The sequence below is a fragment of the Stomoxys calcitrans genome, chromosome 5 (genome assembly GCF_963082655.1).
Source record: "Stomoxys calcitrans chromosome 5, idStoCalc2.1, whole genome shotgun sequence".
Taxonomy (NCBI): Eukaryota; Metazoa; Arthropoda; class Insecta; order Diptera; family Muscidae; genus Stomoxys; species Stomoxys calcitrans.
In genome coordinates, this window is record NC_081556.1 from 52,124,465 (window position 1) to 52,140,802 (window position 16,338).

At 38.6% G+C, this 16,338-nt stretch overlaps 1 protein-coding gene across 1 annotated transcript; it reads left to right on the forward strand.

Annotated features, from left to right (window-relative positions):
* The first annotated feature begins 1,724 nt into the window (after window positions 1-1,724).
* Window positions 1,725-13,430, forward strand: LOC106087554 (sodium-dependent nutrient amino acid transporter 1). The gene is made up of 8 exons (XM_013252632.2): window positions 1,725-1,814; window positions 6,139-6,421; window positions 6,484-6,706; window positions 6,772-7,146; window positions 7,202-7,391; window positions 7,448-7,724; window positions 12,928-13,104; window positions 13,167-13,430. Exons 1-8 carry the CDS (start codon window positions 1,725-1,727, stop codon window positions 13,415-13,417), a joined length of 1,866 nt encoding a protein of 621 aa, XP_013108086.2. The 3' UTR covers window positions 13,418-13,430.
* The last annotated feature ends 2,908 nt before the right edge of the window (window positions 13,431-16,338 follow it).

Below are 16,338 nucleotides of genomic sequence, written 5' to 3' on the forward strand. Positions count from 1 at the left end.
ACAATAAAAAATTCTTTTATTAAGTTCAAAATGAAATCCAACAAGTAAAGATCAAGCTGTGAAGGTTGGCGCATAAGTTTTCTCAGTTTAATGAAAAGATGATCATTCAGATCACAGAGTTATTACATTATTTGCAAAATTCTTTCGGTATCGATATAGATGTCCGCCATATCCTGAAATGGCTCACATTTAATCAAATTTGCCAAAGTTTAGAGGAAGTAATTTGAGTTTGAGTCATCTCTCTTTACAAAGGAGTTTTACTATCCCGAAATAGTCACTGCAGTATGTTGAAGGGCAGTATCAGGGTTGGCAGTGTGATCAGATTACGGCTTCGTTTTCCACCTAAACAGACGATTTGGCAGTAAAGGCCAGAGGAGTGCCGTCAATATACTTGGCTAACACGAAACCTTTCGGTTCGACGCAGTCCGAGTTAAGGGTGTGGGCGACGAACTCTCGCTGTGGAACAGCGAAACGGTCGGTAGGACGGGGAGACCCGGGTCTGGAAAAGACGACGCTAATACTGAAAGGAAGAAAGAAGGAGGTGAGTATGGCTTTCGGTATTATAACGGGACACAGGAATACGAGCTCACTTATGTAAAATCGGTTTGGCAAGTGATAGCATGTGTAGGTCGTGTAGAGAGAAATTAAGAGTTTTGTAAGTAGCACTACTGTGGTACACTGAAAGAATGTAGGCGGTACTTCGCTAATATCTTTCGGTATTATTTTATTCAATACCAATACAAATAGGTCTGATACACTTCTAATACCGTATGATGGTAATTAAAATATGTTTGGTATCAAGTTTTCTCTCGGTTTACCACAAGAAACTACAAGTATCTAAATGAATATGTTGAACAAACTGTAATCTAATGGGATGAAGAAATAATCATCCTTGAAAATAGACCAATATGTTAATCTATGTTATGCTCACGGTGGCTCTAATCTTTCCTTTCTCATTTTGTTTCCTATTGGGATGCCCATAGGAAAAATGTACGGATAGCTAGAGTATTTCTACAAGAAATTTAAAATATATTGACCAGAAAAATCGCCTATCTTCAATTAAAGTATCAAATATCCCACCAAACAACAAATGTACCCCAGTATACACAACTGTTTCACCACAATACAAAATAATTTCAAGAGTTAGCGGCAAATTAAAAAAGCAATTAGGCATATAGATTTCAATCTAATGAATGGGAACTTTTATAAGCTGCGAAATTAGAACAATCTAAAAGATTAGCAATTTCGTTTGTTTACATGGATAAGATACTGAATGTCCGAAATACGCACTATATCATGACAAACTTCAATTTAGTTTTATTGCGCCGCTTCAAATCGGAGACACAAAAACCATTTGTCCCTCTCTAGCAAAATTCGACATATTTTTATGATGGCCAATCGTCATAAAGATTTCAAAGTTTTTCGTAGAAATTTTGAATTTTGTTGGCGCCGTAATTGGTTTGGTGAGTTCCATGGCATTTTATCACAGACCATATAACACAAAGATAATTATTATTTTTATCATGCTACCCAACTAAGAGTGATTTGATGGTCAATTCGTTCACCACCTTAATTTGCATTGATCAGTTTATTTGTCACCACCAGTGGAATCAGGTCGTTAGATTAATCCTTTAAACAGGGAATATGTGACGTGTAAAGTCCTACGAATGAAGTATACTTTAATTAAATAATTTAAATCTGGCAAAAAAAAGTACTAAAACATTATGGCTCAAACTTCCGGCCTAGACAATCCGGCATACAATAAATCACAGTCCGATTTGCCTGCAACGCAAGATGATTTTTGGCAAAATGAAGTAAGTAAAGAAAAAATTGGAAAAAAATGTTTCCTTAAAAAACAAAAAGAAGACTTCTATTGTATCTACCAGTGTTATTTAATGTGAGCTACGACAAACCTAGATCACTTAATCAATCATTTTAAGTGTTATATCTCCCGGAATTTCGCAGTATTTCGAATAAAATATATGCGACGATTTGCACAACAGTTATAACTTTCCAATACTAATATACATACAATAGATTCATGCCTTCGCTTGAACGCAGGCCTTCGTGGAATTTTGACAAGAGAAACTGGGACAACTATAAGCAAAAAAAAAATTGTTTAAAAAATTTTTACGACAAACAAAATACTTTTGTCACGAAGTTTTGCTTTTATTGTAACCGTGTAACTTTTCGCTTTAACATACCAAACGGTTGCCATAAACGTAGTATTATTGAAAGTACCTAACTTTGGTTATTTTACCGTCTACGTTAAAAGGACCTTTCTTTTGTTGAAAACCAAAAACTTTTTAATAATTGTAATTATTCCCCTGTGTCTCTCATAGACCAGTGGTTGGCAAAAATACTCACTCTATTGCACATTACTTTAAACGTACACAAGAAAATAATCCCAAGCAGATACATGGGCTTACAAATAATTGCAAAGGTGTGCTCGCCAATGGTAAAGACACATTCTCACATACAACATTTTTTCCTTTTTGTTTTGACTGAGCAGAGAACAGTCTGTATATAAAGCGGCTTGGACGAGTGCGGATGGTAAACTAGGAAAGTATCAAATTTGTAAGATTCGGTACAAAAATGCTGGTATGTCCAATGACAAAAATCATTACAGCATCACACAAATTCCTGCCAGAATTTCCAAGGCACATTCATTGTTAGGTGACATTTTTGCGATAAAGAAATATCTATCACATAGTAGGTATTTATATGTGCAAAAATAACAGCGCCTGCTTACTAAGGTTCTTGCTTTTACACGAGGAAGTAAGAGCTTTTGGTCGTTCGTGAAATGGATAAAAGGTAATTCTTCATCAATTCCAACTCTTTTTAATGATAATCAAACGTTCACTGACCCGGTTGATAAGGCTAACCTATTGGTTAGCTGAATAGCAATCAACCAATCCCCTCGAAAATGTATCTGGCATCATGCCGCAGATATTTTTTCGAACTGGTGGAGTTAAAAGGGTTCTTGAGAATCTAGCCGTAAATAAGTCCTCGGGCCCGGATGGCATATTAACACTAGTCTCGCGCAGGTGTTCTTCGACGCTTGCTCGTCCATTACGCAACCTTTTCAAACTTGCCTAATCAGACAGGTTCTCAAAGAAATGAGAACCTAAAGTGGAACTCCTTCTGACTGCTAGTTCGGGACACACACACAAAAGGTGTTCTATAGTCTCTTCTTCCTCGATGTCCTTACAGCTTCTGCCAAAGTCGTTGCTGGCAACCATCAGTCTGTCAGCATATTTTCCAATTAGACAGTGTCCTGTCATGACGGACACATTGACTGAGTCGTCTGTTCTAGCCAATCACAGCAAAGCAGTAGACCTCTTCAAGTCTAGATGAGGCCACATAGTTTTGGAATGCTCACAGCCCCCTCTTTGTGATCAACTATCATTCGTTGTCCTTCGGACCTGGTCCTGAAAACTTAGCTTACATGCCGCTAGAGGTATACCCACAAATTCCAGTGTCTCTGGAGTGTGTAAGGCAGTTCCTAGTCTCGCAAGCTCGTCTGCTTTACAATTCCCTGGGATATCTCTGTGGCCCGGCATCCAGAACAGGTGAATTTTGAACTGATCAGCCATCTCGTTGAGAGATCTGCTACAGTCGAGGGCGGTTTTTGTGTTCAGAGATACGTTCTCCAGGGATTTAATGGATGTCTGAGAAGATATGCATGCCAATCATCGTAATGACATTATATCTTAGTCATTGCACCACTTCCTTAATTGCAAGGATCTCTGCTTGATACACACTGCAGTGGTCGGGAACCTCTTCGATATGACCAGTTCTAGATCTTTAGAGTACATCCCAAATCCCACCTGGTCGTTTGGTTTGGAACCATCCGCATACAAGTCTATATAACTTTTGTTACCAAGGATATCAGGAATAGTGCTAAGGGTTCTATCAGGAATAGTGCTGAGTCGTCTCCTGATTCCCCTACCCCACCGCTTCTATAGACCTTCAGTTTTAACTTGTGGAATCCGTAGGATACAACCCCTTCAGACTTGTTGAGGTCTGCGAGATAGCCGGAGTTAAGTAAGAAAACTGCATGTCTCCGGTCACCATCAGCCTCATCCAATCTTCCAGTCGGTGGTTGTAGGATTGGGATTACATTCCCTTTGTCTTCCAAGTATCGCTTCAGGATCTGAGGGAATCCTTGGTATGCAAGCATGCGCCATTGGTAGAGAAGGAATATCTTGCTTCTTGACTAAATCTAATGCTGCACCTGGCCAGATCTCATCAATATTTTTTAGCTCACAACGATACATTTCAATTGAGCGTGGATCGCCGAAGGCAATTAGTCTGTATGGGCCTCGATCCCAGCCTGTATCGTCACAAACTGGAGGAGAACCAAGAAATTCCGCAAAGACATCGGAGTATACTGATCACAGTCCAATGACTATCCCACTCCAATTATTTCTAGGTATGCAGCACTGTTCTTCTCCCTTGTCGACAACTGCCATCACCAAACTGTCCCGAGCGCCTTTAGCAAAGGTTATTTTAGGCATGGGATGCCCTCGAGGTGACCGCAGCCTTTTGTCTGACTGAGGTGCAGTTTCCGAATCAAGACGTGTAGTCTTTGGTGTAGCCTGTGCAGTAAGAGTCCTAGGAACATTCGCACCAAGCCTCTCATTAAACCTGAGAGCGATGCGACTTCTATTATTCCAACCTCTTAAAGAGCGTGTTTGTTTGCTGAGGAAGGCCGATGGCCTAGGCAAATTATAGGCATGCGGAGAAAGAATAGGCTCGGCTTTGTCCTTTAGACTCGAACCAGGTGTCTTCGTCAAAAACCCCGTAGTCTGTCGGCTAGTGGAGCTTGGAGCAGCCGCTCCACCAGTCGAGGTTTCAGTAGCAGACAACATGCTACGGTCTGTATGGTAGCTATATCAAAGTCTTGATCGATCTAGGCCAAATTGCAGAAATATGTCGAGGGGCTTAACTTAACTCACTGTCCCAAATTTCGGCGACATCGGACAATAAATGCGCCTTTTATAGGCCCAAAACCTTAAATCGAGAGATCGGTGCATATGGCAGCTATATCCAAATCTGGAACAATCTGGGCGAAATTGAAGAAGGATGTCGAAGGGCCTAGCACAACTCACTGTCCCAAATTTCAGCAAAATCGGACAATAAATGTGGGTTTTATGGGTCTAAGACCCTTAATCGGCGGATCGGTCTATATGGCAGCTATATCCAAATCTGGGCCAAATTGAAGAATGATTTCGAAGGGCCTAACTCAACTCACTGTCTCAAATGTCAGCAAAAGCGTATCATAATGTGGATTTTATGGGCCTAAGACCCGAAATCGGCGGATCGGTCCATATGGGGGCTATATCAAGATATAGTCCGATATAGCCTATCTTCGAACTTAACCTGCGTATGGGCAAAAAAGAATCTGTGCAAAGTTTTAGCTCAATATCTCTATTTTTAAAGACTGTAGCGTGATTTCAACAGATGGACGGTCGGGCATGACTAGATCGTCTTAAATTTTTACGCTGATCAAGAATATATATACTTTATAGGGTCGGAAATGGATATTTCGGTGTGGTGCAAACGGAATGGCAAAATGAATATAACCCCAACCTTCGGTGGTGGGTAAAGAAAGTTAAAGTTAAACAAATTTTTTTGTGAAAATTTTTCGAACGAATGATAACTCAACGCCTTATTTGCTACTTGGAAATAAAAAATATTGAATGTAATCAAATCTGGATTCAGCGGTAATTGGGGTACCATAGATAACCTAGCTATTTCGCACTTGGATATAATGAAAGGTTTTTCTTGAAGAAGGGACGTAGAAGCGGTCTTTTTTGATAATTGTACGGCATATGTACCTAACTTTTAGAAAACTGCGGCGGAGGTTTTCCCCTCCTAATGCTGGCGACATTTGTGAGTTACTTTGCCATGTAAAAACTCCTCCCCAAATAGGTGTCGCATTGCGGCACGCCATTCGGAATTGGCTTCTGAGCTTAAGCTTGAATTGGACAGCCCTCATTGATATGTTACAAGTTTGCCCCTGTTCCTCAGTGGAATGTTCGTGCATTTTTTTTATTTTTGTCATAAGCCTAATTGCATAATACTGCCAAATGTCTTTCAACTTACTCACTCTAACTCCCATTATTTTCCTAGAATGCTACAAATGTTGATGTCGAAGATCCAAATTCACCAAAGCGTGATAATTGGGGTAATGACCTGGAGTTTTTAATGTCCTGCATTGCCCTCTCCGTTGGCTTGGGAAATGTGTGGCGATTTCCATTCATTGCTCTACAAAATGGTGGTGGAGCCTTTTTAATACCCTATCTGATAACACTTGTGTTGGTGGGCAAACCAGTCTATTATTTGGAAATGATTCTGGGTCAATTTTCCAGTCGAGGAAGTCTCAAGGTATATGATTATGCGCCCATTATGAGAGGTAAAGTGCTTCAGAACATGTATTATATAGTTGAAGATATTTATTATAATTTTGTATTTTAGGAGTTGGTTTTGGCCAATACATTGCCATATTTTTCGTAGCCGGTTATTATTCCTCATTAATGGCTCTAACATTACGTTATCTGATTGATTCATTCTATTCCACACTGCCTTGGAGTTATTGCCGCGAGGAATGGGGTGACATGTGCATCGATTCCAAATACAAGGATGAAACGCCACCCACAGGTGGTGAAGTGAGGAAAACCTCAGCCGAGTTTTATTTTGTGTAAGATTTAAGAGATTTTTGAACTTTAATAAAACTTGCCAATAACTCTTTTTTATTTAATACAGCAATATAATTCTGCGGGAGAAAGATAACATTGATGATGGCATTGGAGTTCCCAACTGGACGCTGGCACTTACACTTGCCTTTGCATGGATTTGTATTTCAGGGGTTGTCTTTAAGGGTATCAAAAGTTCAGGCAAAGCCTCCTACTTTTTGGCCATATTCCCCTATGTGGTAATGTTGATTCTTCTGATACGCGCTCTAACATTACCAGGCGCCTTTGACGGAGTGTTGTTTTTCTTAACGCCACAATGGGACATGGTACTCGATGCCAGAGTATGGTATGCTGCTGTCACTCAGGTTTTCTTTTCACTCTCCATTTGTTATGGTTGCATCATCATGTATGCTTCGTTCAACCGTTTTCGTCACAATATCAGGAGGTGAGTTTCGAACCATGTATTACTTAAAAAATATGTTTTATTCGTATACTTAAAGGGATTGCAACATTGTAACAACATTGGACACATGTACCTCTATGCTCTCGGGCATTATTATATTTGGCATTTTGGGCAATTTAGCCCATGAGTCAAATACCTCCGATATACAGAGTGTAGTAAAGGAGGGTCCAGGTTTAGCCTTTATTTCATACCCCGATGCCATCTCAAAATTTCAAGCTGTACCACAAGTAAGTAAATGTATTCTCAGAATCACCACAAGTACTCATATTAATTCTCTATACAGGTATTCTCAGTCTTGTTTTTCCTGATGTTATTCATATTGGGTGTTGGCACCAATGCCGGTGTCTTTTCGACAGTCATCACTGTGATATGTGATCGCTTTACAACGGTCAAACGTTGGATTATCCTTGTAGTTACAGCCTCGGTTTGTTACGGTTTTGGATTGATGTATGTAACACCTGGAGGTCAGTTCATGTTGAGCTATATTGACTTTTATGGTGTAACTTTCGTTGCCATTGTTTTGGCAATATTCGAGCTGATATCCGTGGCGTGGGTTTATGGTAAGCTTAAGTTCATAGTTTGTATACATAATTTGTTTAAACTGTGGCCCACATACGTAGAGTTTTCATCTAAATCTGAACACTTGGACTTTCGTTTCCGGTGCAAAATTGCATAGGCTCTATTAGGTATAATGGTATTTTACTTTCTATCAACACACTGCCTGACATATAGGGCCTTGTCGCCGTTTAACCAAAGAATGCGCTCCCTGCAGAGAATCCAGCATAGGTTTAAACAATAGATGTTCCGTCCAACACAACCCCATTTTGCAGATTAATACGGCAAGAGTTGCTTTTTTCGCTCTTTCCAAAACGTTGGGTTTCCTGTGTAGTAAAACACCCAGGTATCTTGCGCTTACACCAAATGGAAAATTCTCTACACCCAAGTGGACAACAGTTACTGGGGATTTCTTTATGTCTTCTAAAGAACTACTTCCATTTGGACGGGTTTAGACCATTTTCCTATGATCTCTTTTTGTTCGTACAGAGATCTTCTTAAATTATATTTCTAGAATGATACGCGACCACTTTTACAGCATAATATATTGTTTAAGGATATAGCCTAAAGTTTTGATGGTAATACAACCTCTTGAGGTCTCCCTCACAGAGATATTCCCAGGAATTGTAGCACAAAATAATTCGTTTCACATAAAGGACATTTTCTACAAGTGGGAGCATATTTCTACACCAGTAACGAGCACACAATTGCAATCACTTGCAAGACCATGGGCTTGCTTGGAATTATTTTCTTGTGTACGCACACAGTACTGTGCAGTGGTGTAAATTTTGCCCATTATTGGCCTATACGTTCAAACACGAGCACTTTTTCTCTAGTATGAGAGACACAAGAAAATGATTATTGGTCCAGTACACGAGTAATCGTTGGCGGCTATCGAAACCCTGTTGCCATTAAAGAGTTTTTGGTTTTACAACAAAAGAAATGTCCTTTTACTGTAGGCGAAGCTGCTAAAGGATTTACAATAAACAAAGTTAATTACGTCCATTAAATCGTAAAGGCAAAAGTCTGGCGGAGTCGACTATATAATACCCTATACTACCGAGTGCGCGTATTTCTTTTAATATATAAATTTTGCATACCTATTGAAATATTGAATAGAACCTTGTAAGATTTTCTTAGGATAGTACAAAAATTGTGGATTCTACAGCCCTAAAAGCCTATCATATAAAAGATATAAATCTAAAACGATTTTAATGAAATTTTGCGCCATCGGATCAAAATTGTGCTTACCACAGCCTTATAAGGCCATATCGGATGAAAAATATGTAAAAACCAGCAAGAAAGGCAAAGTCGGGCGGAGTCGACTATATAATACCCTACACTTCCTAGTGTACGTAGTACTTTTTATATATAGAACAAATCTCGAAATCTAGTCGGTCTTTAATTTGGATACCTATTGCAATATCTAATAGAACCATGTAAGATTTTCCTACGATAGGACAACAAATTTGAATTTAGAAGGCCAAATCGGATAAAAGATTATATGGGAGCTATATCGAAACCTGTGCCAATTTTGATGACACATACTGGGACGTCAAATAGAACATCTCACGCTTTATATAGTAAAGATATGACCAAATTTGTGCATTTAACTGCCTTAAAAGTCCAAATCGCATAAAATATATACATTGGAGCTATATCTAAATCAGGACCGATTTTAATAAAATTTTGCGCACGTATTCGAACGTCAAATAAAACGTCTCATGAAAAATTGGACGAAAATTGTGGTTTTTACAGGCTAAAGTCTATTTCGGATGAAATCTAAACCGAATTTTATGAAATCTTGCACACGTATTAAGACGTCAAATAAAACTCCCAAGATCGGACTAAAATAGTGGCTTCTACAGCCTTAAAGGACCAAATAAAACACCTAAGATCGGACTAAAATAGTGGCGTCTACAGCCTTAAAAGACCATGTCGGACAAAAGATAAATATGGGAGCTACATCTTAATCTAAACCGATTTCTATGAAATTTTGCGCTCGCATTGGGACTGAAATAAAACAACTCACGCAAATTTTTGTAGGGCCAAAATTGTGCCTTTAAGTCCAAATCGGATAAAAGACCGATTTTTTATGCACACACATGAAGACGTCAAATGAAGCACCCCATGCCAAATTTTGTAAAGATCGGACCAAAATTGTTGCCGCTACAAAACTCCATATCGGATAAAAGATATATATGGGTGCTATATCTATACCTGAACATTTTTATGAAATTTTGCAGTCATATTTAAACTTTAAAGAAAACACTTCGTGCAAATTTTTGTAAAGATCGGATCGAAATTGTGGCTGCTATAGTCATAAAATTCCATATCGGATGAAAGTTATATTTGGGAGCTATATCTAAATCTGGACAGATTTTTTTGAAATTTTGCGCACATCAAATAAAGCACCTCATGCTAAATTTTGTAAAGACCGGACCAAAATTGTGGCTTCTACAGCCCTAAAAGTCCATATCGGATTAATGATATATATGGGAGCTATATCCAAATCTGAACCGATCTTGTTCAAAATCAATAGCGTTCGTCCTCACTCCAATGCATGATCTATGGAGGCCAACTCACAAAGCCATTTCGAAAGACAAACTGCTTACTAAATGCATACTTCAATATATCCACTGTTTCACGAGCACCATCTTGTCGTGTATCATCGCTCGATATGAACAAAATTATACGCCGATGCCACCATCCCATAAACTACACCAACTATCTTTTTTTTTTTTTTTTTGGGAAGCATCGGTATCTCTTGTCGGCATATAGCTGTTCTCCATCCTATATGCGACAGTTTTTGTTGTTTAAGTATCCATGTACCTTGAAATAAATCTCATTACTGAACACACTTTTTGACGAAACAATGGATTTCCATCAATATGTTATAAGGCCCATTCCATCGGGTTTCAGTCGTTGCTCGTTTGTGATTTTCTCTATGATGAAATAGCAGAGTATACTGAACGCTTTTCATTTTCACAGATGGCTTTTGGACTTATCAACTAGTGCTGCCACCCAACTGCCAGATCTTTGAGAGACTCGTCTAACATATTTCAATAATCTGAGGTATATATCGCAATGTCCGACCAAAAATTTCAATATCGTTATCATAACCGAGCAGCATGTACGGTTTGCGATATTGTATTCAAATGGATTATGTAAGGTCAGGAATACCCCATGGATTTTTTGTATGTTAAAATAAGAATTGTCTTAAGTAGGTGCTGAAGATGAAACATCGAGTGATCCACTTATATAAAGCTACATCAGATCATAGGGCGATAAACGATCAACATAAACGAACGACTTCACATAACCCCACATGAAATAATCAAGAGGCGTTAGACCGCAAGATCTATGGTGGCCAACTCAAAAAGCCATTTCAAGGGATAAACTGCAACTGCATGATCTATGTTGGCCAACTCACAAAGCCGCCGATGCCACCACCCCATAAACTACACTAACTATCATTCTTTTTGGGATGAATCGGTAACTCTTGTCGGCATATAGCTATTCTTCACCCTAGATGCGACAGTTTTTGTTGTTTACATATTCATGTACCTTGAAATTAATCTCATTACTGAACACAGTTTTCGACAAAACATTGGATTGCCATCAAGCTGTTATAAGGCCCATTCACCTATCGAGATTCAGTCGTTGCTCGTTTGTGATTTTCTCTATGATGAAATAGCAGAGTGTACTGAACACTTGCAATTTTCACAGACGACTTTGGACTTATCAACTAGTGCTGCCACCCTGAAGAACTTAGCTAATAAAAAACCAATCGTTATTTCCGCAACTGCCAGATAGTTGAGAGACTCTTACATATTTCAATAATCGGAGTTGTATATTGCAATGTCCGAACAAAAATGTCAATATCGTTATCATAACCGAGCAGCATGTGCGGTTTGCAATATTGTATTCAAATGGTTATCCATTTGAATATAATATTGCATTAATATTGTAAGTTAAGGAATATCCCATGGATTTTTTGTATGTTTAGATAAGAATTGTCATAAGTATGTGCTCAAGATGTTAAATCGAGTGATCCACTTAAATAAAGCAACATCAGATCATGGGCAGATTTAAGCCCGGCTTGATATAGAGAATCGATGTCACTGGAGAAATCATCTTGCAAAATTTCAGCCAAATCCTTTACGAATTTCGCCTTTTAGAGGGTCAAGAAGTATAATTTGTTTTCGGACCATACTTGGTACTACTTGGTTAGGGTCACAAGAAGGTTATCGTGCAAAATTTCAGCCAAATCGGATAAGAATCATCCTATCTAGAGACTCACGCTTATATGGGAACTATATTTAAACATGGATTATACATGAACTGTAGCAGATTAGACCCTAATTCATAAAAAATATTTGTGCAAAATTTCAAGCAGCTAGCTTTAGTTCTTCGATAGAAAGCGTGCTTTCGACAAACGGACGGACATGGGTAGATCGACTTAAAATGCTATGAAGATCAAATTTATATGTATATACTATGTGGGTCTTATACCAATATTTTGAGTAGTTACAAACGGAATGTTGAAGGTAGTATGCAAATGAAAATTTTGCCCTTGCCCTTCCACCATGGAACAGGGTCTAACTTCTCAAATATCAATGAGTGCAGTCCAATTCACTTTGAAGATAGAAAACCCCCATTTTATTGTAAAGCAAATTTTGCCCATGAACGCTCCATTAAGGAACAGGGACAAACTTTTCACATATCAATATGTGCCGTCTGATTCTGAAGTTTTAGTTTCAATGATAAGGAGCCTCATTTTTACAGCCGGCTCTGAACGTCATGTCGCAGTGCGACACCTTTTTAAGTAGAAGTTTTAGCATAGCATATTATCTCACAAAAGTCGCCAACATTATAATGGATTAACACTACTGAAATTATATTGTTCTGATGTTCTCACCAGGATTTGAACCCCGGCGTTCAGTGTCATAGGTGGAAAGTGAACCTAAACGCCACGATGGCCACCTTCCCCCCCACACATTTTATTGTGGGGGGTATAAAAACTACACTGCACTACACTATACTACATAGATGATGTTCTTGTCTTAAACCTTGTTGCCAATTTTTACTGCGGAAGCGATTTCTTATACCAACAAGCAAAGACATATCCGTTTTACATTTACTCATGCTTACTTTAATTTTACCACTCATATATATTTTATGCTATAAATAAATTTATTTTTCTAGGTGTTAAAAACATATGTCGCGACATAAAATTCATGCTGGATGTCAATACCTCGATTTACTACCGTATCTGTTGGTCCATCATTACACCACTTTTTATTACGGCGGTATTAATTTACATGTTGGTCGACTATGAACCGATACAGTACAATGGTGTACGATATCCTGAGGGTTTTTATGGTAAGTTCATAGTAACATTTTGTTGAATGTATTACAATGCGTTAATTCGACCCTCATTATAGCTCTTGGCTGGTGTATCTCCGCTGTGGGTATTAGTCAACTTTTAATATGGGGCTTCTATGCCACACACAGTGCAGGTCCAGATCTAAGCTTTGGTGAGCGTTTTAAGAAAGCTTTTAAGCCTCTTCCTGATTGGGGTCCACTTGATCCAAAACATCTGAAGGAGTATAAAAAATTTGTCTCAGATCAAGAAATTCTAGCAGTGCGAAGAAATGGATTTTGGGGAAAGGTTTATGATAATATTTTTGGATAGTATAATTGCAATATCGAATACATGTATATTTAATTTTTTATTTCGTTTAAGTAAAGAAAAATATGCTCTAAAGGTTAGGCTATTTTATATAGTAAAAAAATAAAAAAAAAAAACTTTGCATTTGAAACTCTTTATTTGCCTTGTTTCACTAGTTTGTTCAGTTCACTGTGGCTACACAGTGAAAAAAAAAAAACAAGTAAAAGCGTGCTAAGTTCGGCCGGGCCGAATCTTATATACCCTCCACCATGGAGCGCATTTGTCGAGTTCTTTCCCAACATCTCTTCTAAGGCAAAAAATGATATAAGAAGAGATTTGCTCTGCTATTAGGGCGATATCAAGATATGATCTGGTTTAGATGACTATTAAATTATATGTTGGAGACCTGTGTAAAATGTCAGCCAATTCGAATAAGAATTGCGACCTTTGGGGGCTCAAAAAGTAAAATAGAGAGATCGATTTATATGGGAGCTGTATCGGGCTATAGACCGATTCAGACCATGATAAACACGTATGTTGATGGTCATGAGAGGTTCCATTGTACAAAATTTCAGGCAATCGGATAATAATTGCGACCTCCAGAAGTTCAAGAGGTCAAGATCCCAGATTGGTTTATATCGCAGCTATATCAGGTTATGAACCGAATTGAATCATACTTAGCACAGTTGTTGGACATCATAACAAAACACGTTGTGCAAAATTTCATTCCAATCGGGTAAGAATTGCGCTCTCTACAGGTTCAAGAAGTCAAGACACAAGATCGGTTTTGCGTTTCTGATAAGGGGATATCAGATATCAAAAAATGTAGTACCATATTTTCAACACGGGGTCATTATGCACCATCTGTGAAAATTTTAAGAAAATCGGTTCAGCCGTTTCTGAGTCTATAAGAAACACACAAACAAACACAAATTAATTTTTTTTATATAAGAAGATTGGAGTATTTTATATGTATGTATAAGAAAAAAACTATATGATTAATAGCAAGAAGCGCTGCGTGAACATAAGGCATCAACAAGCTCTTTCCATCAAACTATGTCAGTGGCCAAAACCTTTGCTTGATTCCATATTGTATGGGTTGATTCTAAATCTCTGATTGTACAGCGTACTTATCTGTTTGTCAGGCGTCACCTACCATGCTGTCCCTGCGGGTTCCAGCCTACAACATTTCGGTCGGCAAAGAGTCCACCCACCAAGTCCATTTTTTGCTTGGGATTTGTACATGAACAGGGTTAGTGTTGGTTATTGCCATTCTTCATTTGGAATTTAGTTTGGCCAGAAAATTCAAAGTATTGTATTAATATAATTTTTATACCCACCTCCAAAGGATGGGGGAATACTAATCTAAGCATTCCGTTTATAACACCCCGAAATATTCGTCTAAGACCCCATAAAATAATATATAAATTTTGGTCATATCTACGTTCTAAGTGGCTCTAGCCAATTCCGTCCGCCTGTCGAAATCACGATAGCGGTCGAACGCGTAGAGCTTCAGAAGTTAAATCGGGAGATCGGTTTTTATAGGAGCTACACATAGATCTGAACCAAAATGACCCATTTGTAATCCCCAATGACCTACATTAATATTAAGTATTAAGCGGCTGGCTTTACGCCTTTGCCCGCTATTGTGATTTCGACAGACGGACAGACGGTCATGACTAGATCGACTCAGAACGTCGAGACGATCAAGAATATATAAACTTTATGGGGTCTTAGAGGAATATTTCGAGGTGTTACAAACGGAATGACTTGATTAGAATGCCCCCATCCAATGGTAAAGAGTCGAAAAATAGATTTTGCACTACAGTTGAAAATTCGAAATTTTGTATTATATGAGATGTTACTGCATCTCTGAGATATCACTGAGACGTTGGCCACAATCCACATAAGGGCTAAATTCTTCAACGTCAGCCTTATTTGTGCCAATGCCCTGACGGAAGACAAGAACCAGCAGACCAAAGCGAACTAAGATGTAAAGGAGCGAAATGAGATTTACATCAGTCAGAATGAAGTAATGAAGTGCGGAAATTTAGTCAAAGAATCAAACATCAAACGAATTACTTTGGTGCAGGCACATCCTCCTGCAGAGATAAAGAAGGAAATCTAGTGACTTTTGTAGGATTTTAAGAGCTCTATCTCAATCAAGCCGATAGGTCCATAAATGACTGTTTGACAAGCAGAACAAAAATTGACATACTCGAGGTGACCAAATTTCAATCCCCATGGATAAGCCTCTGAACCCACTTGGGTTCCTAAATTTTTCGTACTTATTGGAAAATACTTCAACATTGACTGTATAAAGTTTCTTGTACATATCTCTATCCGTTCAAAAACTCCAGAATTATTTCCAAGATTTTTCGATTCGGCAACACTGTGTGACGGTATATAATGTTAACCTCATAGTCAGAATGAGGTCCAAGTAACAGTGACCCGACTGAAGAACAACAAGGTAGCTGGAGCCAATGGGTTACCCGCTGAACTATTTTAGACTAGAAGCGACAAGCTGATAAGTCGTATGCATCAGCTCGTCTGCGCGATCTGACTAGAAGAACGCTTGTCCCGTAAACTAGAAAGGAAACAAGACCATTTATAGAGGAATAAGTCTTCTCCCCATCGCATACAAGATACTCTCGAGTGTACTGTGTGAAGGATTAAAACCTAAACTCAATGAAAAAATTTGGCCCTATCAATGCATTTTACGAGTTGGTAAATCCACCATGGACCAGAAATTCACACTGCGCCAACCCTGGAAAAACCCAAGAAGTACCCGGGAAGGTCAACTCATACCTTCTCTTCGTTGACTTTAAAGCCGTTTTCGAAAACCCTACACGTTCAAAGTTATTTCAAGCCATGTCTGAGTTTGGTATCCCTTAAAAACTAATAAGCCTCTTCAAAACTAATAAGCCTCTGCAGGATGACGCTTG